This window comes from Odontesthes bonariensis, chromosome 21, assembly GCF_027942865.1.
Source record: "Odontesthes bonariensis isolate fOdoBon6 chromosome 21, fOdoBon6.hap1, whole genome shotgun sequence".
NCBI classification, from domain to species: Eukaryota; Metazoa; Chordata; class Actinopteri; order Atheriniformes; family Atherinopsidae; genus Odontesthes; species Odontesthes bonariensis.
In genome coordinates this window covers 24,283,512-24,304,436 of record NC_134526.1, presented here as the reverse complement: position 1 = coordinate 24,304,436, position 20,925 = coordinate 24,283,512, and the positions used below count along the sequence as shown (strand labels likewise).

General features: G+C 43.9%; 3 protein-coding genes across 4 annotated transcripts in view; all 3 read right to left on the bottom strand.

Moving 5' to 3' along the window:
- Positions 1 to 5,807, bottom strand: part of LOC142372092 (myosin-10) — a 54,808-nt gene extending 49,001 nt beyond the window's left edge. For both annotated transcript variants that reach the window (XM_075454882.1, XM_075454883.1), the window contains exons 1-2: positions 5,488 to 5,807; positions 3,536 to 3,913 (exon numbers count right to left, since the gene is read on the bottom strand). In XM_075454882.1, the coding sequence (XP_075310997.1) occupies positions 3,536 to 3,880 (345 nt within the window). In that variant the 5' untranslated portion in view covers positions 3,881 to 3,913; positions 5,488 to 5,807. The remainder of the gene's footprint in view (positions 1 to 3,535; positions 3,914 to 5,487) is intronic.
- A 471-nt stretch (positions 5,808 to 6,278) lies between these two features.
- On the bottom strand, positions 6,279 to 11,941 carry ddx47 (DEAD (Asp-Glu-Ala-Asp) box polypeptide 47). The gene is made up of 12 exons (XM_075454463.1): positions 11,764 to 11,941; positions 11,450 to 11,543; positions 10,915 to 11,103; positions 10,759 to 10,830; positions 10,405 to 10,523; positions 8,746 to 8,817; positions 8,474 to 8,590; positions 8,180 to 8,326; positions 7,671 to 7,808; positions 7,508 to 7,578; positions 7,273 to 7,402; positions 6,279 to 6,654 (listed from the first exon to the last, which is right to left on the bottom strand). Exons 1-12 carry the CDS (start codon positions 11,890 to 11,892, stop codon positions 6,490 to 6,492), a joined length of 1,443 nt encoding a protein of 480 aa, XP_075310578.1. The 5' UTR covers positions 11,893 to 11,941; the 3' UTR covers positions 6,279 to 6,489.
- Positions 11,942 to 12,294: 353 nt separating this feature from the next.
- On the bottom strand, positions 12,295 to 19,177 carry wbp11 (WW domain binding protein 11). The gene is made up of 12 exons (XM_075454115.1): positions 19,008 to 19,177; positions 18,364 to 18,450; positions 18,227 to 18,258; positions 18,037 to 18,130; positions 17,651 to 17,847; positions 16,753 to 16,886; positions 16,504 to 16,670; positions 16,139 to 16,369; positions 14,272 to 14,397; positions 13,877 to 14,152; positions 13,547 to 13,732; positions 12,295 to 13,367 (listed from the first exon to the last, which is right to left on the bottom strand). Exons 2-12 carry the CDS (start codon positions 18,425 to 18,427, stop codon positions 12,679 to 12,681), a joined length of 2,196 nt encoding a protein of 731 aa, XP_075310230.1. The 5' UTR covers positions 18,428 to 18,450; positions 19,008 to 19,177; the 3' UTR covers positions 12,295 to 12,678.
- Positions 19,178 to 20,925: the final 1,748 nt, after the last annotated feature.

The window sequence follows — 20,925 nt, the reverse complement described above, 5'->3', positions numbered from 1 at the left end:
GTGTTCCAGCACAGCTGAGCACCCTGCATGAAGAGTCCACCTTTGACTTAGAACAAATAAAACCTTTTACATGATACGAAGAGGAGAGGAACTGCGTGGTTTTGGCTGTCTGTACTGCTGTATAACAGATAGGTGAAAAGTGTCAAAAGCACAACTGAAAGAGAGAAGAGAAAGAACAAGAATCTATTTTTCTTTTGGCGGAAAGGACGAGAGAACCGGAGGAACTGTGGGAAAAGGAATAGAAGTGATGAAGGTAGGAGAGACGCTGCGCAGCATCAGGGCTGAAGTGGGCGGCAGGAGACAGACAGACGGACGGTCTTTTTTGCCACGGAAGAATGTTGAGGCTTTCGGACAGCTGGGGCTTATCTAACAGCACAAGGGCACGCTTGTAGCGCCGTTAGTGTGTAGCACTGCAGCCGGCCTCTGACTCACCGCCTCACAGATAGACAACTGTAATAATAAATTAGTTGGTCCAACAAGCTAACTGACTTCATTCCGATGACGCTGTCAGATAGGCATAGACCCGGGCGACAAACCAGATTAGGTTAGCAAAAAAAAAAAAATTTATTTAATGGGTTTAGTAGTGATGTATCAAAAGGTGTGCGACAATTTTACAAGAAAAGACTTTGGGCACACTTTTGCTGTGCAGTCCAACCTATTTCAATTTTCAGTTTTTACTCATGAGGATATAATAAACGATCGTCTGGCCATTACAATATCTTGAAATGAGATTTAAAATGATGAAAAAACAACACAAAACATGTTGCACCATGTCATTACTCATTTCAAGTTGAAAATGAAGAAGCAGCGTGTGAAAAAGCGAGAAAAAGTTCGCACTTTGCGATTCAACAACTTGTCGAGTCCCGTTTAGCAGCAATAAGTTGAAGAATCTATGATGTTATCAGTCTCTCACATCATTGCAGAGGAATTTTGGCCCAATCCTCGTCCAGTCTGCTTCAGTTCATTGAGGTCCGTGAGCATTCGTTTATGCAGAGCTCCCTCAGTGTTCCGCCACAGCATTTCAATCAGGTTGAGGTCTGTAGGTTTGCCGCTGTGTTTGGGATCATTGTCCTGTTGATGAGCCAGTTCCAGCCATGCTTTAGCTGTCGGACAGATGGCCTCACATTTGACTCTAGAATACTTTGGTATACAGAGGAGTTCATGGTCGAATCAATGACTGCAAAGTGCCCAGGTCCTGTGGCTGCAGAACAAACCCAAATCATCAGCCCTCCACCACCGTGCTTAACAGTTGGCAGGAGGTGTTTGGTTTTCTCCAGACGTGATGCCGTGCATTATGATCAAACATTGCAAACCTAAGCTGTGCTGCCATGTTCTTTTTAGAGCGAAGAGGCTTTTTCTTGCAACCCTTCCAAACAAGCCACACTTGTTCAGTCTTTTTCTAACTGCACTGTCATGAACTTTCACGTTCACCACGCTAGCTGAGGCCTGTAGAGTCTGAGACATAGCAGAGTCCACGCGCTGTTGCTCATCTGAGGTTGCATTTACCTGCCGAGGACCAAATTATTGTTTATCGTGCCCTTTTATGTAAAACCTTAGAACTGAAAAAGAGGGCACTTTCTTTTTCACGAGTGAAAGGAGGACATGTTCAATTTGTCTTCCTCATGGTGGCCCTTAATGTGCCCAACAGCTGAAAGGGAAGTAGATATCCTATTCTAATGACTCATCTAGGCTGGCAGAAGCTCAGTCTTCTCCTCAACACTGATGTGCATTTTCTAAAGGTTCAACAACTGGACGACAGAAGTGTATGACATAACATCCTAAGAGATTTCAGCTAGGCATCTCATAAAATAAATAACACAAGTGAGAAAAACCCATATTATTGCTCACAATCTTACAGACAAACGAGCTGGCTTGAGGCTTGTCTATGCTGCTTCACATATATATGAGATCTAAAAAGATTTGAAAGGTTTACAATGAAAAAAACAACTGGAAGCAAACTTCTCCATTTATCCACGATGAACACGGCATAACACAGGAACATAAATCTTCCCAATAACCTCAAATAAGAGCACAGCCTGCAGGGGCCATTATATTATGTCTGCAGTGGAAGTCGTACAACTCCGTGGAGGTAAGTGAAGTACACTGAAAAAAGTTTAGAATGCAGGGGGTTTCTTCTTCTAAGACTGCGCTGAAAGGGAAAAACGCTCTTCCTGATAGAAAACCAACACAGTCAGACACATGTTTTCAATTTCTCGTGGGCAAGGGGACACTTAACAAGCTCAAAAGCTCATTCTGAACCAAGTAAGAGAAAACATGACACTACACTATAACAGGGAAATGGAAGAGGAACTTAATGAGCTGATGGAATGAGATTAAAATTCGAGCCATATGGGTAACTGCTGACATATTGTTTTCTTCCATTTTAGCGTTGACAAATTACAGTGTATTACCATAGTAATTCTCAAATGTAACTTCTTCAGACAGTCGGCCGCGAGGGGCACAACTGATAAGTGCAACAATGCGCTTTGCGAGACCTGAACCAGAGTCTCCCAGGTGATAACCCACATTCTATTCCTGGAAAACATGCCGCTAAATGGGTCGAGATCGCAGGAAGAACATCACAGAACAGCTCCTTCACCACTGAAATTAGATCACGGGGGTTGGAAGCAAAGCAGTGAAAGAAACCACCACAAACTTTGGCCGTGACTAATTCAAATGTTTAATCTTTAAAGATTGAGATTAGATTTAAAAAAAAAACTCCCTCATTCTATAACGACTAGTAGGTCGAAACATAAATTTATATTGGAATACATCTTGCCAACACTTGATGCTGTCTGATGTTCTTGCATAGCAAAAAAAACAAAGGGCCCGTTGACTATTACAGCTTTACTGTTGAATTGAAACCCAAATTTACAGTTATACAGTATAAATACTATAGCACCAGGGTTTTACGGCTAAAGGGTATAAAAAATGTGCCTGTTTCTCCTTTCATTTTGTGCTAGGTGTGTAGTTTTACGCAGTGCCAAAAGAACAGGAGGGTCATGCCACCTCTGTGATCAAACAAACGCCACCAGTAGGAGCACAGATCAAGACAAACAAGCTGAAACCAACAGTGTTTATGGAAGAGGTCTGCCTGTAGCAGAGGTGAGACATACGCCTTGGGGGAGGCAACAATATATAACCAGGAGGCACTGAGAAGCGCAAGTCTGGAAATGGTTAAGAGACTGGAGAGGTCTGTCAGTCATTCTGTGTGCATATGTGTGTGTTTGTGTGGTCAGGAGGCTGTCGGAGGAGTAGAAAGCTCAGTGCCCTCCCTTTTCCAGAGCAAAGACTGATTAATATCAGATCTCACTTTCACAGAAGAGTGCAAAGACAGATGGCTGGAAATGAGAAAACTGCACGCACACAAGTAGAAACCCTGTCCATCATTTTGAAAATTAGAACCGGATGGAAAATCAAATTAGCTGTGAAAACAGAGGGTTCTCTGAGTTAAAGTTTAGTCTTCTGCAGAGAGGGAAGTTTAAACTGTTTAGAAAACAAGCTATTTTGAACGCGTCCAGGTGTAAGCACTCACATATATGAGTCCAGAGTAGTATCGGTCCTTCAGGTTGTGCAGCACGGACGCCTCGTTCAGGCAGGTGAGCTCAGCCATGTCTTCCACCTTGCTAAACTTGGGCGGGTTCATCTTCTGGATGTCATCCTTGTTGATCACCACCTTCTTACCATTCTCTGCCAGCTCCACAAGCACCTCCTCGCCACGCTCTTCCCGGATACCGGCCGCCTCAAAGCCGTGGCGCTCTGAGGGCACCCACACCAGCTTCTTGGCCGTCCAGTCAGCCTGCGTGGCGGGGTTGTAAACAACCGCGCGGTCCACAAACAGGTACCGCTCCGGGTCCTCTTGCCCACTCCGATGAGACATCTTACCTGGGATTTACCAGAGCAACGTAGCCACCTGGAACAGACAGGGCTTCAGATGTTAGCAACTTAAGACATCACATGCCAGCTACAAAACAGAGAGACTGGCAAAGGCACACTTTAATGGCGTGTATGGATGGATTATGCATGCAACAGATTCACCATTTATCTTCCAAGGCAGCTACACAGAAAACAGTCAGAAACCCAGGTGGAATTCTTGTATCTTTGAGATATTTTGTATCATATTGCGTCTCTTTGGGATCATTTTTGTCTCACTTTTATCACTACAGATTTATTTTTAGCCATAAGGCGCTTGTTTTGCACCTCTTCAGTGGGGCCTAACAACGCTCATATTCGGTCATTTGTCAATTAGTTGTTTTGTGTTTCTTTGTGGTCACCTTTTTAAACCTTTAATTACACAGGTGACCTCATTGGCACTCAGAGTCATTCCCAAAAGAGGACCCGTGTCACACAGCTTCTGGTTGGTCCATAACACATAGAGGTGTGATGGGTAACGGTTCATTCCAAAAGGACCATTCATATATCAATCGTTACCATACAAAGATGACAACTTATCAAATGTACTTGAGCTTATTATTTCAGGTTATACGTGTTTTCAAACGAGTTTTTGATGCTTTGAAATCACTTTGCAGCCATTCTGTGTCACGTTTGGACCAGTTTGTGTCTCATTTTGCGTCTTTGTTGACCGTTTCCTGACTCCAGCTCCTGGGCAAAAGGTCCGACAGGTCCATCACTATACAATAAAACCCCCTCAAAACATGCTTATCGTTTAGTGTGCTGGCATTCGCAGTGAGGAAGGGATACAATGTGGACAGCTCAGAGCCAATTTTAAATAATCGAAAGTTGGAGAACATTTTTAAGACAGGTTTTAGTGCAAGTCTCGCAAAAAGCTAGACTTACAGTCGCAGAGTCTGTCCCTTTCGGTGGACTGGTCGGTGTAACAGTATTGCGCATACTGCGCAGGCTACACGCTCTTGCTGCAGATCAGACTGTGCTGAGTGACGTCGTGAATGGCTCATTTACCGAGTGCCTCTTCTTTTAAACACATAGAAAATAAAACCTGTTGCCCTTATACCGCAGTCGTTCGAATAATACAACTTGCTGCCAAGGTCTTGTTACCATATATTAGTCCGCTATCTACAGAAATGAACCTGCGCAACTGACACAGCTAGCCAATGTATAGTAGGCGCCAGGAATGTGCCATTACGCGGAGAAATAAAAGGGCAACATGGCTAAAAAGTGCGAGGGGGACGGACGTTAGGGCAAACGTCGGCAAATAACGTCAGCTTCGGATATTGTTTCCTTATATTTTGTTAAACCTTTCAAAAACTGGAACCTTAAAGCTAGCGTGCAGCACCAAAACCATTGCTCCGTTACCTCATTAAGAATTGCGCAGGTGGACAGCAGTCAGTCTGTCAACCAAAGGCTACATTACACTAAAAGGTTCACTGTGGACCCGCTACCGCGACGTAGACTCGTCCAACTAAGTTTCCAGAGCAACCTCAACCCCACTGTCCGTTCACCCAGTGATGGTCGCATCTCCACGCGCTCCATCATTGCTGCCCTCGCGGGTGATGATAGCAAACTTACCTGGTGTTTGTCAGCGAATCAGCAGCTAGATCCTGTTCACCGAGCAGTCTGAACTCCCTCTAATGCGACTCCGTAGGCAACTAAGTGCTGCACGCGACTGAGATGTGAGCATGTATTTGGGCTTCGGTGTGCACCACAGGCAGAGGGCTGCCTCTAAAGTGGGGCCCCTCCTAACCAGGGCAGACTTGACCACTGCTGCTCCCGCCTACGTTGGGCCGCGCGCACGTAGATACTGAACACGCAGATCAATAAGCCACGCTGGGATATTCTCTTGGATGACTCATCAAAGGAGAAATAAGGAGCCTGCGTGGTGATGCCAGTCGAAGCCTTGCTGTGGCATAGGAATAATGACAAGAATAAACATTTTGTTGGGACATATTGCTGTGGTGGACGCCCCCTTTAAATCTATCACAGAAATTTCTAGGCATTGCCCACACCCACTTGATGCAGCCTAGAAACAATTGGGCTCTCACTTTGCGGTCTTTCTCTCTCCTTATCCATCACTGGGTGGAAAAAAAAATAAATGTTGTAAACCACGAGGAAATAATATCTTTCAACTGTTGCTTTGTTACACTGCAACACATCTCACACATACAAAGTGTGTCTATTCTCTGATACCCAACAGATCCACTGTGGAAATATCCTGTCAGAACCCCCCCCCCAAAAAAAACGCAGCTTTTTCCCTCATTCAGAAGTTCATATATTTAATCATGCCGACCTCTCTGCTGTTAATTGTCTTTAAATCAAAGAACAGCATTGTTTTGAGCCCTACACAATTCACACAACCCCAGAATCTTAGATTTTACAGTGTCGTTTTTATTACAAATGGGGAAAAAAAAGCTCATACATGGACAAGGAAAAACACTTTTTCTGTCATTAAATAGTCGTTCGCCTCCATACTGAATGGTGGGAAAAAAGCTGTCATAATAGTAAAGTTTTACATCAAAAACAGTCAAGGCATTGTGTGTTGTGGTTATGTACATTCTGTTGATGGTGGACTCTTCAGCGTCCTCCCCTCCAGGCTGCTCCTCCCCTCTTCATCCCTCCTCCTCCTCCTCCTCCTCCTCCCCTAACTTTCTTCCTCACTCCACTTGCTTGCTCTGTGTCATCCTCGTCCCCGTCTCCTCTTTTTGGCCTCTTCCTTTTCTCGCCTTGTTCCTTCATTTCCTGAAAGGGACATTCAGTATTCTCTTAATGCTTATTGTTTGGCAGTATCTTAATCTTAATCGTGGCTCAGTTTTGTCACAATGTGTCACAAGCAAGTTGATATTTTCACAGTGAGCGTGATACTTACAGCAGTTATCAATCAAGAAAAACAGATTTCACTAAACTTGAGGAACCAGTCACTACACATAACTACATAAAACTCGAAAAGTTTAAGTTTTCTCATAGCAACATGTCTCTTTGCTATAAAAAAACCACATCGAGCTAATAAACACGCATCACTGTGCTGAGTGAAATAGTTGGCCGAAAATCTTGATGCAAGTTCTGATAAAAAGCAGCACTTCTAAACCACTTTCTCTTGTTCTTTAGGCTCAAATTATGGGACAAAAACAACTCAGTCAATCATTGTAAGTGAAACCATGGAGGAAAGTTTAAACAGCGCTGGTATTTATTTAATGACGCGATCTGTCAGATTTCTCTGAACAGCTGATCCTAAGTGGAGTTCACCCATCGCTGTCGTGTGTGCCTGCCTGTTGATGTGCCTGCAGCAGCTCACACTTGTCTTAATGATTCATTATCTGAAGAACACAAAGAAGTGAGCGTACAGCAAAGACGACTTACCAGACGGGCGAATCTCTGAGCCTCGCTCACCCTCTCCACCAGCATCATCACCTCCTCTTCCTGGGTGGGAAAAGCTGGAAGTTTCTTCCCAATTAAGGTTTCGATCCGCTGGAAGAGTTCCACGTCATACCTTGAGGTACAAGAGGTGTGTTACTTCACCGTCGTCACTTAGTTTGGTTCAAAATGGATTCAGTCAAGCGTCGAGTGAAAAAGTGAAAATGAACTGGTTTCTCACTGTGTGACAAAAGTGATGGATTTCCCAGACCGCCCTGCTCTGGCTGTGCGGCCCACTCTGTGGATGTAGTCCTACGAGGGGCAGACGGATCAAAGGGTTCAAATCGGATCAGCGAGACAAACAGCGACAGACACCGGCAACGCGATCGCCATCTCTGCAGTACCTTTGAGTGAGTGGGGATGTCATAGTTGATGACGCAGTCCACATGAGGGATGTCCAGTCCTCTGGATGCCACATCCGTTGCCAGCAGCACAGACCGAGACTTGGACTTGAACTTGTTCAGAGAGCCGAGACGTTTATTCTGACCAGCGGAAGGAGGGAGAGCAACCCGGTGAGCATTGCAATAGTTTTTGATTATCGCAGTAAACAATCGCAGCTTTGTTATGCCAACTGTAACATTTGACTGCTTATGGGAAAACTTTTAGTTGTTTCTGAATGTTAAACAAATACTTTTTGTTCCAAATTAAAAAAATAAAAATAAATTTCTCTGCACCTAAAGCTGACTCGACAATATCATCTTCCTTCTCCAAGAATGGCATTTATAAAAGAGTGGTGGGCAGTATTCTAACGAATGATGACTCGGCTTTGGCAACATTTTAGCCGTCCTCAAACCATCGTAGTTCAGGATGTCTCAGATGACAAATGAGTGTGTGTGACGCTCTCGAGGCCCACCTGACTCATCTGTCCATGCAGAGGGATCGCGGTGATGCCGAGGTTCCTCAACAACAGCGCCACCCGCTGGGCGTTGTTACACGTGCTGCAGAAGATGATGAATGAGTTGCCGGCCAGCTCGTTGAGGATCGACACGAGGTAACAGTCCTGCCATCAAACAAACCGCAGCACAGAGCAGTGTTTCAGGTTCCAACGCACTCAGTGCTCACACACAGGCAGATTACACGGACAGAGAAGTGGTGCGGCTCAAACTATCTCTGAGCATACAGCCTGAAACGTGCACGTGAGCCCCACCTTGTACTTAGAGGGGATGAAGATGTAATACTGCTGCAGCTTTTCCACTGTGGAGTATTTGGTCGACACTGCACACTTCACAGGATCTTTCAAAGCGGCTCTCTGCAGCTTTTGGACCTGTTGGCCAACGAGAGACCATTAGTACAGGAAAATACATGCAGCCCCGTCCCTCAACGGGGTATTATCTCCACCACAACTCCTTCATCTTCATTACAACCTGCAGCGCGAGCTCTTGAGGATCGAAGCAGGACCATAAAGACGTGTGTGCCTACCTTTTTGGTCATGGTGGCAGAGAACAAGAAGGTGCGTCGTTCTCTGGGAATCACCTTCAAGATTTTATCCACCTGGCAAAAAAAAAAAATTTAAAGTTAAAATAAATATATATAAAAACATCATTGTGCTACAGACACATAAGGGGTGATAGTGGTTTCTTTCTCTGGTGCACTGAATGAAAACACAGAGTTTGATCTCCTTCAGCCTGGGATTCTCTTCGATGCAGCTCTATCACATCGTGCGTGTGAGCGATGTGGTTTTGCTCTGTCCTCCGGATGACTTCACACCACACCGGGAGTGTTTCAGAAGCGGAGTCTTTCGCCGGCCTGATTGCGCAAGTTGTTTTAGGCCGAGCAAAATAACTACACTTACACAATGCGAGAAAAAAATCCTATTGCTGCGAGTCCAAGTAAAAACGGACTTTTAAAACGTACGCTAGCAATCCAGTCCAACCAGAATCGGAACAAATTTAATGTCACCGAGTTGAACAAACACCGGCCTGGTGATACGCCTGTAAGTTGAGTTACGTGCAATGTTCCCTCTAAGCTGCGCACCTGCGCAATCGCGCACTGCTCGCACAGTCTCAGCGCACAAGAAAATATATGCAGCGCACAAAAAAAAAAAAAAATCATCATAAACGTATTAATTAATATATAATACTAGACCTAATCTAATCTAATTAATCAGACCAATAATGTGTTTTTCTGTACCATTTTTCAATATAACGCAGTGAGTGACAGGTGTTCAGCCAATGATACGATACGGTTTACTTACGCTATGCAGCCAATCAGAGCATTGATGGTGCTTGCATATGTGCCCTGCCCATACGTGCCGTGCAGGTTAGCTAGCTAACAACAGTGCGAAACGAACGGGCAGCGCCAGCGACACATCCACTCACCAAGCCAAAGTAAAAAAAGAAATGCGGTTCTTTTAGGATGGAATGGCTGTCTGAGTATGTGCAAATAGAAGAACAAGCGGTGAAACTGGGTGAGATTTTTTCTTTTTCGAGTGAGAAGGTCTACTCTGCAAAACATGCAGGCTGCAAACATGACTCTCACATATAACAGATAACATACTACACAGCTCATGAACAACAAGATTTTTGTCTTTTTCATTTTAAGTGGGCCTAATCGCTTATATTAAAAGTAATATGGCCACATATTGTGTGGCCAAAGCGTGCACATCTGATGTTGCTCACACTGGTCCTCAGTGTGCTCAGGGAGCTTGTGTGTATGCCCAGACACATGAAAAATTAGAGGGAACATTGGTTACGTGTACACTGAATTGGACTCAAACTTGGCCTCAGGCTGTGACCGGAGCATAACAAAAAAGGAGCTGATACGCAGAGGAAGAAAAGGCCGGTAACAACAGAATCACCACAAGGGAATACCCGCACATCAGTCGATAGATTGACTCCCCCATGTACTTGTACACTGGCACAAGGACAGTAATCTCCTTTAACTCCTACATCACCAGCCATTTCTGCTGATGGTCTCAATAAGAATAACCTTCAGCATCATCTAAATTTTCTATGCGGCTGACTTCGCACCTCGTGCCACAAGTTATGTCCATTTGTGATACAATCCATGTGACTGTGAGTGTGCACAATGTTTTTTTTTAGCCTGAAAATTGAACGGTAAACAGTCTGTGACACTCGCCTCAGTCTCAAAGTCCATGTTGAGGATTCTGTCCGCTTCGTCCATGACCAGGAACTTCAGAGCTCGGAGGGAGAAGCCCTTCGTGTTCTCCATGTGATCTATCAACCGACCAGGGGTGGCTGGAAATGCACGATCGTTATTGCAAAGGTAGTTTAAACTTCAGAGCGCTTCAAAAATGAGTGAGAGCATTTATTGGTTGCCTTACTGCCCATCTGGTATTTAACACAATGCATTTCTACAACTAAGCGTAATGAGATGTTACTGCTTTATTTCTCACTCTCTCACTGAAAAATATGAGAAAATACAAATGCTCCCACGTAGATATGAGAAAGACAGATTTATCAATGCTCTTACCTATGACAATATGTGGTTTTTTAGCCAACACCAAGGACTGGGACATCATATCGATTCCACCGACAATCACGGCTAGAACAGAGGCGAAACATGTTAAAACTACAGAGCCAGAGAAAGTCTTGTCCATCCCCCCCAAACAAAACAGCTAACACGCACCACACTTAACGCCGATGCTGGAGCCCAGGGCCTCGAACTGCTCGGAGATCTGAAACGCCAACTCTCTGGTGGGCGTGAGAACGAGCGTGTGAAGCCTCTGCGGTGAAGACAACAGTGACTGGAGGATGGGCAGAGCGAACGCGCCTGTCTTTCCAGAACCAGTCTCTGCCAGGCCGATGACATCCTTCCCTGCAGTTCAAGGAGAGGGTGTAAACACTAAAGACAGCGGTCAGCCACAATATGCAGCAGCACATACAGTGAGGTGGAAAAAGAAAAGCGACTTAATCAATGAATACAATCATCTGGTCATTAGCAGGTCTAAAGGTGAAGTAAATGAACAACAGACCCGACATTTTGAACCATGCAATTATTAATTTGATAAAAACAAAACATAACACTGTGGGCACTTGTTCTGGAAAGCTCTCTTCAAGTCAGTGATTATACACTCATATTTACTCTTAGTTCTACAGTAGATTTGTAATCCAAGCACATGTAGGCTGCATTAAAAATAAATGAGTGTATAGGGGTAACTCACCTTGCAAGGCGACTGGTATGGCTTCTACCTGAATCTTTGTCGGACTCTTCCATCCCAGCTGATCACAAGCCTCACACAGCACCTCAGTAACGCCCTGTCGGAGGAGGACAATCTTTTCAAACGCGGGAATAATGCCGTGCAACAACTTTACAACCGGTCTTCAAACTCTGACAGACACACAGCAGGAGTGTTCCACTTAATAAAACAAAGTTTACACAAGGCACTAGCTTAGTTTAGCTAGCCGATGCAGCTTCTGCTGCTGCGTGACAATGTTATAATGTGATAATACGTGTAATGTCGGGAGAAAAACCCACCAAATCCTTAAAGGTCTTCACTGCCTCCTCATTTTCTCCGCTAATAACCAGTTTGTCGTCATCGCTACTAGAATCTTCGATAGTTTCATCCGTGTTTTGCTTCACGCTCTCCAGTTTGTCGTCCGCCATGCCTTTAGCCCCAACGTGTCGTCAGATCCGCAGTGCGCAGACGCGGAAGCGAGTTACAGTTTAAGCCGCAAAGGATGACGGAAATTGAGGTCTTTAAACGGATTAATGCGTTGACTGCATGGCTAGCATAGTTTCCAACATCAGCAAAAAGTTCACCTAAAAATGCAAATGTGTGTACATATGTATGTATATATATACACACACACACAAATATATTTATGCTTACTTTGTTAATGTGTTGCTAGGTACCCTCAGCTACATCACATTGAAACAAGGTGGCAACCGTTTAAGAATTTATTAAACTGCAGATCAAAGTTTCAAATATGGACTTTGCCAGTGTCGGACAAATATTCTTAAATTCTTTTTTCCTGTTTTTGACAAACACCAATAAAATAAACGTCCTTTCAATCATACAAAACTGTTTTTAATGGCCAAGAGACAAACAGTTGGGTAGAAGAAAAAACAGTTGCAGGGTAAAAAAAACCATACATACTTAAAGAACAATGCACGTCTGTTCAAAGCTCAGTATTTAAGTCTTAATGTTTTGACTTTACACATATGATCAACGTTTTATCCTTCTCAAATGAACATTCTCTTTGATTAAGTAAATAGTCCGGATCAAACTAAGGGTGCGATGGCTCGTCGAATGCTAAAGAGAAACTGATCTAGCTGAATGCTCTGAAAACATCTACCTCCATTACTCTGCACAGAAAACACACAGGAAATAGACTCTTGCTGTTCATAGAGCCACATGAAACATTGTTTTGCCCAATACCCTCTTGAGTCTCAAAGGAGTCCCTCCATCTCCCTCATAAAGGCTTCATAAACCTGGTCTTTAGTCTTCATGTTGGACTGGGCCACAGCACCCATCTGGATTGGGTTGGCCAATCCCGTTGGAATCACCGTTGTCAGCTGTTTCTGCCACAGGCCTCCTGTCATACCTTCATCTCCCCTCCTTCCTCCAGAACTGCCCCCTGATTTGTCAAGCGGCCCAGCTGATGCCCCGGGCATTGCTCCGCTCTTGTCCCTACGCACCCTCAGTGCCGTGGGCACAAAGCGTGTGACCTCCGTCTTGGGATTGATAATTTGAGGTTTGGCAGAGATGGTGGCCCCGCCAGAGCCGGCACCTGCTGCCAAGCTGCCACCAGCAGCGGCGACAGAAGTGATGTTGGCGCGCTTTTCGATGGTGGCTGCGTGGTGATGGCTGGGGAGGTTGCTGCCGGGGTTTGCGCCAGTGGAGGCGCCAGCTGTCCCAGGCGGAGGGGGCATCTGCATGACACCCGGCCGCATGGGCATGGCAGGGGGTGGCATGTTGCTCTGGGAACCATCCTGGTTGGACCCTGGAGCTTTTTGCCTCTGGACAATGTTGGGAGGAGCACTGAGCACATTGGAGTTGAGAGGTGGAGGAAATAGGGAGAGTGGTGGCGCCAGAGGACGTGGGGGCCCTCCCGCTCTTGGGGGAGGAGGAGGGATACCTGTAAGGAGAAACCAGACAGTCACCAAACCACCGTCACAAAGCATGTTTTCATGTATTTCATGATCTCTTTTTCACTACCCTGCTTTGGTTTATTCGGCAGCAATGGCATTTTACAGGAAACACTTCTGTTATTTTGACTTTATGCATCTTCCTGTACCCCTGAGGACATATGCCTACCTGGTGGTGCTGGGGGTGGTAGTCTGGGAGGAGGTCCACGTGGTGGAGGGCCTGGTGGAAGGCCAGGTGGGGGACCTGGTGGAGGGCCAGGTGGTCGTCCTGGTGGAGGACCGGGAGGCAGGAGACGAGGCATTGGACCCCTTATTCCTCCGGGCATACCGGGAGGCCTCAAGAATGGAGGAGCACCTGAAGACAGAAGTATTGAATTATGTTTTCCTTATTACTCTGGACAGAATTAATATTATCTTACATACATGATGAGTTCACACACTGCACATAAATCGGGTTCAGAGATGAAGCACTGTATTTCTTCTATTGAGTGTAACCAACCTGGTGGGGGACCAGGAGGGGGGCCAGAGGGGGGACCAGGAGGCCTCATTGGAGGAGCTGGGGGTGGACCCAATGGGGGAGGCCCCGTCATTGGTGGGCCTTGTAAGGGTGGAGGTCCTTGCTGTCCCACAGCAGGGGGAGGCAGACGCTGATTGGCCATGACGTGGGGCTGACTATCCCCTGGTGGTCCCCTGTCCTCAGTGTCAGAGGTGTCCGACTCATCTGTGTATTCCTCCTCCACTTCCTCTTCTTCCTCATCCTCAGGAACCGACTGCCCTGAAGACGGAAAAAAAACAAACCAACAACAATAAAAGCATTAAATATCATCAGAAATATAGGAGAATGTAAACGAGCTTTAATAGCCATGCAGCAGCGATACAAGCACACAACAGTACCTGCCATCCTTAACATCATGGCCTGCAGAGGAGTAATGGCCTTGGTTTTCTTCACCACTCTCTTTTTCTTTCTTTTTCCATCACGGGGACCTTCAGCAGGCACATCTGCAAAACGCACACTGCGACCTACGGGAGTCAGACAACACATACAGTACATAGTGAAACAGGAAAAATGTGATTTCTAAAATTTTTTTATAAACTGCTTCTAGCTGTTGGACAGTGCTTAAACGACAATAGTCAAAGCAATACTAAAAGTACAACTGATCATTTAGAAAGCAGTTTTGTTGTAAATAGAATGGCTAAAAGCAGAGGCCGACAGCAAATATAATAAAGAGAACGTTCAAGTGACGAAGCTTATACACAGGGTTCCTACAGGTTTCTTCAAGTCAAATTTAAGTCTTTTTAAGACCATTTATAAAAAAAAAAAATACCTATTTCACAGACCTACCGGCAAAGAAAAACTTTTATTTTTTTTTAATTTGTTCATTTATTTCTCAAACAAATGAAAGTGTGGACTGTGTAAAGCATTGATGAAACATTGCAGCATAGTAGTAGTAAACGCTACAACACCACAGCACAGACACAGACAACAAGCCAAACAGAGGTGTGAAAAATCAAAGAAAATTTCAGCAGACCACAAAAAAGTTTAACTGACACAGTTAAGTTGTTTTTTAACATTTGTTATGTTAGCTAGCTACTTATTCCATGCTGGGAATATGGGGAGTAGAGAGAACTATAAATAATGAAAATCAACTAAAAAAATTTGTGGTTTCGTTGAGGCTCTCATCGAACATAAGAACGAACTGTGATTTGTTTACCTTGGACACCAGTTCCTCTTTAATATACACAGCTAAACCAAACTTGGCTATGTACGCCGTTTTGTCGGGACCACAAGTAATTGTGGCAGCGATGTCGGAATCGGGGAACATGCATTTAAACAACTCTGAAATACCCTCGTTTCCATTATATGAATGGTGTTTGGCGATTGTGTTAGGAGTCCACAACACCTCTGCTTTCATGGTTGGTGTGGACCCAAAAGCTGTTCGCAGATCTACTCTAGTTGCGGTGACGGTCGTTACTGGAGGGGCTGTACTAGCAGTAGGCTGGTTAACGTTATCTGCTAGCTCAGATACATTAATAGCTAACTGGCTAGCGTTGGCCGGTTGAAACACCCCGGCGATGGAAGGAGTTTGATCCTTCGCTTCGATATTATTCATTTGCTTGGAGGACTTGGCGTGAGACTCTAAAGCCTTCAAGCCCATGGTACCAAGCTGAATCCTCTTTTTGCACACTGTGCAAAAAGCCTCGTATACATTATTGTCCACTGGTTTTAACCAGTGACAAAATGATTCTTTCTCGCGCCACGCTTCATTACATTTACATTTCCCCATAATCCCAGCAAGAAATGGGAAGCAAGGAAAAGCAAACAAATGTTAAAAAACAACATAACCGCGTAAGTTAAACTTTCTTGTTTTCTGCTGAGATTTGCCTTGATTTTTCACGCTTCTGCTTGGCTTGGTTGCTGTGGTCTGTGTCAGTGCTGTAGCAATGTGATCGGACCCGGGGCAGAGTGGTAGTGGCAGCGTTGCGTTCTCAATGATTGGTTCCGCCACTCTTCATTTAGGCTACGTTATTTAGGCTTTTCAAAATAATAGTAGCCTAGTTGACAAATGAAACGTTTGAGGAGAATGCGATACAGAGAAGTTACTGCACAAATTTTAAGACCCAGATATCAAAATTCAAGACTTTTTCAAGTCTTTTTAAGGTATTATTTCCAAATTCATAAATTCAATGCTTTTAAGACTTTTTAAGACCCCGCGGGAACCCTGTATACAGAAATATGCTGCAGCACTTCTAAAACACTCACCAGCAAGTCTGTCATTTCTGTCTCTGCTCCCTTCTCTTTCCTTGTCATCATCATGGCGGTCCACGCGTGCCCTCTGGTCACCATCTATCCCCTCGTTTCTCTCATCTTCGCTGTCCTCCTCAGAGTCACTGTCGTCATCGTCCATATCATCTCTGTCGCTCTCGCTGCCGCTGTCCCGATTTCGTCCCAGATCCATAGCGGAGTCCTTTTCTAAACCAGGAATCGAAGGCTCTGTTTGGAAAAAAAAAAAAAAAAAAATATATATATATATATATATATATATATTTATAATATATATCACACGGGGATAAGGGAAACGGGCAGAAACTGTTAACATCAAGACGTAATTGTAAATTAGAAATCACCTGCGTCTGAGCCGTATGTTCGTCGGGCTGGAATGCCATAAAGTGCCAGGACCTGTGGAGGTGGGGGGCCAGGTGGGGGCCCTGGAGGCTTCTTCCCTGGAGGTAAGCGTGGGACACCTGGCACGGTTGCCAACACTGGCCCAGAGGATGATGACAGAGGACCTTTACTAAGAGAATAAATACAAGCATTACTTCAGTAGCACAATAATACCCCGCTGCATCGTGTACAAGCGCAGATACAAAGCATACCCAAACGTGGACGACTTCTTTAGTATAGAAGGAGGCTGAGTCCCTGGTAACGGGATATCCTGGATGTGGATATTAGATGGAGCATGTGGCATGTCAGGTAAAGGGATACTATCAACCTCCACTGACTCTGCATTCTGAGGAAGAGCACATACCACATATTAGTCAACAGAGACACCAAACAGGCAAAACAGTGTGACTGGGCTAAAATATGCCCAGAAAAGCTGCAGCTCAACATAAACACTTAAAACTCTTACACTGCCAGTTACACATCAAACTAAAGTTTCATATGACTATATGGTTCTGTGCAAGTCTTGAGCCACCCCCGTTTCTATAAACACAGCCAGAAAAAACGGGAGCAATTTACTGCCCACCATCCTGATACATGTCAAGTTTTCAGCTAACAGCAGTTGAAAATCACTTTGTTGGTTGAAAAATATCATTCTATGTCTATCAAACTGTGTGATCTTTAGCATTTTTCATCGATGCAATTAAAGTAATGGGAACAAATGATGTGTCTTTGAGTCAGGAGGCTAGTAAGAAACGGCTTGAAGATATTAGGCAAAGTTTTTTGTCAAATTGTTTATTGTACTTGAATAATTCAGTTGACCAGAGTCGAGTGTCTTGACCCAAAAAAAAAACATAACTCTTAAAAGGCAGTCAATATCTACAGATGAACTTTGTAAAAGCTTGGAGAACTACTGCTCAGGGGCAATTTACAAGATTGCAAGAAAGTCTGGCTCCTTGAAAGCAAAATATAAAGAAAAGTGAGGTGGATCAAGACTTGTGCCCAGAGTACTCTTTATGTTATGCGTCAGTCAATCATGTCTCCTTAAACAACTTCAAATAAGAGCAATTAAACCCATTCATACGGATAAAAACACCACAGAATAAAACGCACCTTGACTGAGTCAAAATACAGAGCCAGCTGCCCGCGTTTGGTCTCATAGTCGAGCTCCAGTTTGCGCAGCTCCTTGTAGGTGTCAGGATTCTCTCTCTCATACAGTCGGACGATGCGTTCAAATGTCTCGCGTAACTTCTTCCTCTTGTCCCTCAACACCTTCTCATTCAGCAACGGCTGCTGAACTGGGTTGAACTCTGCACAGAAGGCAATAAAAACTCTCATCAGGAAAATAACAAAAAATATAGGAAGTTTTTTGAAAATTATGGATTAGTTTTGTGCAGATGAGTGTTAAAAAGACCCAAAATCCTGAAAAAAAAAACCAGATGAAACAAACTAATCTAATAGGACTAATAAAATCAACCGCACAGATTCCACGCACTCACCCATCTCATCCAGCTTCTCCATGTCTCTGATGATCTGTCGAGGGTCCTTCATCTTCAGCACTGCTGCCCTCACCATCATCCTCTGCTTCTTGTTCTGATTAAAGAATTTGCAAATGAAGCAAAATGTTAGCAACACATTGCTACCACTGTTGCAATTATATGAATCTTGTTTTTTTAAGACTACAAGTACCTTTTTCAACTCCCTTTTCCTGGCCTCCTTTCCTGTAAAGTGGGAAACAATTAAGTTTACACAAGTCATGGACCTTAGATCTGATCAATAATACACTTACATATCTTCAGTTATTATCCATCAGGTCTGTTACTTACTGGCCTGGTCGGTGGGGTTCATAAACTTTCCACTCTTGGTGGAAGAGGTTGATCGTCGCCCCATGGTTGCAGTGCGTCTTCTTCACCCTGTCAAAGATCAAATCCCCAGTAATAACACAGATAAAATCACATGATAATAACAATTCAAGAATAGTAGAAATCTGTACTCATTTAAAGCAAAAATCTCGATTTTGAAATCCATTCAAAGACAATTTAAATACGTGTCATACAATCTCATTGGAGAAGGGAAATTTAAGTGTTTTTGTGTATGTATTTATTGACAATGTAAGTTAATCAAACTGTTGATGTGCTATATATTAACATCTTGTAGTCCGAATTGGTAATTCTGTAGCAATCTGATAATGTAAAACTAAGTTATCATATGTTGAACAGTTTAACAAAGATTACAGTCGACGAACGGCTTTTATTCAGGCTAAGTCACCTCCTCTGTTAAGAGTCAGTACAGCAGAGCACGAAAAACGACTAACAGCATAAAGCAAATACACCCCCATGCTACAATATCTTGGTAAATCTTGGGAGTCGTGCAGCAATTGATTGGCAAGTTGGCTAGCACCGCTAGCATACACTTTTAGCTAGGCCCGCGTTAGCATCAGAAGCAGCACAGAGGGTAACGCTGACTTTACCTTTTATTCAAGAAATACGTGTGTTGCGCGGTAACCTTCAAGCGCACCTCCGGATATCCACCGCAAAGGAAACCCTACTTTGTTACTCCTAAGATGTAAAACCAGACCCTTCAAGACTGAATGCACGCAACGACTTCGTTAGCCGTTCGCCATGTTTACTGCCGCGAGCAAGAGCGGAAAGGCTAATTTGACGTCATAGGAGCGAGTGGCTGAAAAAAAACTCCACAATTGTTATTTTAGATATTTATTTTTATACACGAATAAGTATTATACTGTACTTCATATACAATATATAAATAACTCGTATCAATAGACAATGTAAAAATGACTATTGCTTTTTCATGTAGTCTTTGTACGGGAATGATCACGTCCTCTAGTGGTCATGATGAGTACCTACAAGCGGACTTCAAACATCAAATTCGAAAACCGAGAACATTAACATATATTTTTTGAATAAGTTAAATATAGTCGCTATAATTTATTTATCACTATAGACTGAAAATTTTGAGTACAGCAGTATTAGTATTTTACTTGTGTTAATGTCGTGCTGCTATAGTGACAAATTGTAAAAAGTTATTAAACAGTTAAACAGCATTTGCCTGGTTCCAGAGTTTAAGATCAGCCCGCATCATGGAGTTCAATGGATTGGCAATTTTTTTCTAATCTCGGGCGACTCAAAGATCAGTCTTAGGTACAATTTTAGGTAAATGTTCTGCACATTTATATCTATTTTTACACTTCTTCATATTTACACTGCACTACATTTACAAACTAAACCCGAGCTCTCCTCCATCTTCTGTCTGAGTTGTCTCCAGCAGTAAGGTGAGTAGGCAGCTGAAGAGACTAACCTGGAACCAGCTTCTTAAGGGCTCCCCAAACCAGAAGCTTTGTGGGATTTTAAAGCACCTCTTTAGCCCCACTCTGCGCAAGAAGAAAGTATCAGCATCAACATCCTGCCAAGGAAATCTCATCCATCTCTCCTTGCTGGTATTCCTCCACTGAGCGGTTGTGTATTTTCACAGGCCCGTTTTGGTTAATGGCAGTACAGCTCAGTGGTCATTAGCATTGTAGGCTTCTGGGCACATTTGACACCACTGGCAGGTCAGCAGGCCAGATGTCTCTGGGGCACTTTGACTACAGACTGAACAGAAGGACTGGAAGAATGGAACACAGAGCTTCACTTCCTTTTTTGGGGGGAAGGCTGAGGATGGGGTCTCAAGGTTAAATTTCTCCACCTGAGGACCAGAAGACACATCTAACCTGGTCCTCTCTGCATTATGGATCCTTGCTGCTTACATTAGGCTTTCCTGCACGCTCTGCCAGGCGGGCAGAGATTCTCCTCCAACAGTGAGTCCTCTTGAGTTAGAGGAGCAAGTCACGCTGCAAGAAGACGCACACTTGTTACAATGAATTTTGAAATGTGAATGAAACCAGTGGCAGTACTGTGGAGGTCAATCCAGCATAACTTTTCACGAGTAAGTCTATTCAACATGATGCGCTCAACCCTCACTGATATTTTCCCTCTTAATTTAACGTGTAGGTTGGCTGTGACAGCATATCAAACTCATCACACATCTGCTGATAAAAGGGACTCATCTCGTACCACTTGTGAGGCTGAGTGATGCAGATTCCCACAGAAATATTAAATTACGTTACATCAGACCAGAGTGTTGCCTTTCGCTGTGTTAAATCTAGGGCGACACATTTTTTTGTGGGAATTAAAGTTCGAGTACCTCAGAGCTGTAGTAAAGCCAATTTAAATTCAGTATGGTCCCTTTTCTCTCAGCTGGAAACGCTAATGCTATAAATGTCTGACACCGATTTACTCACTTAATGTTTTCAATGAACACATTGTTATCGTAACATTGTGTTGCCCATTTACTTCATCTTCTGAAAATATGACTTGAGTTTATCGTTG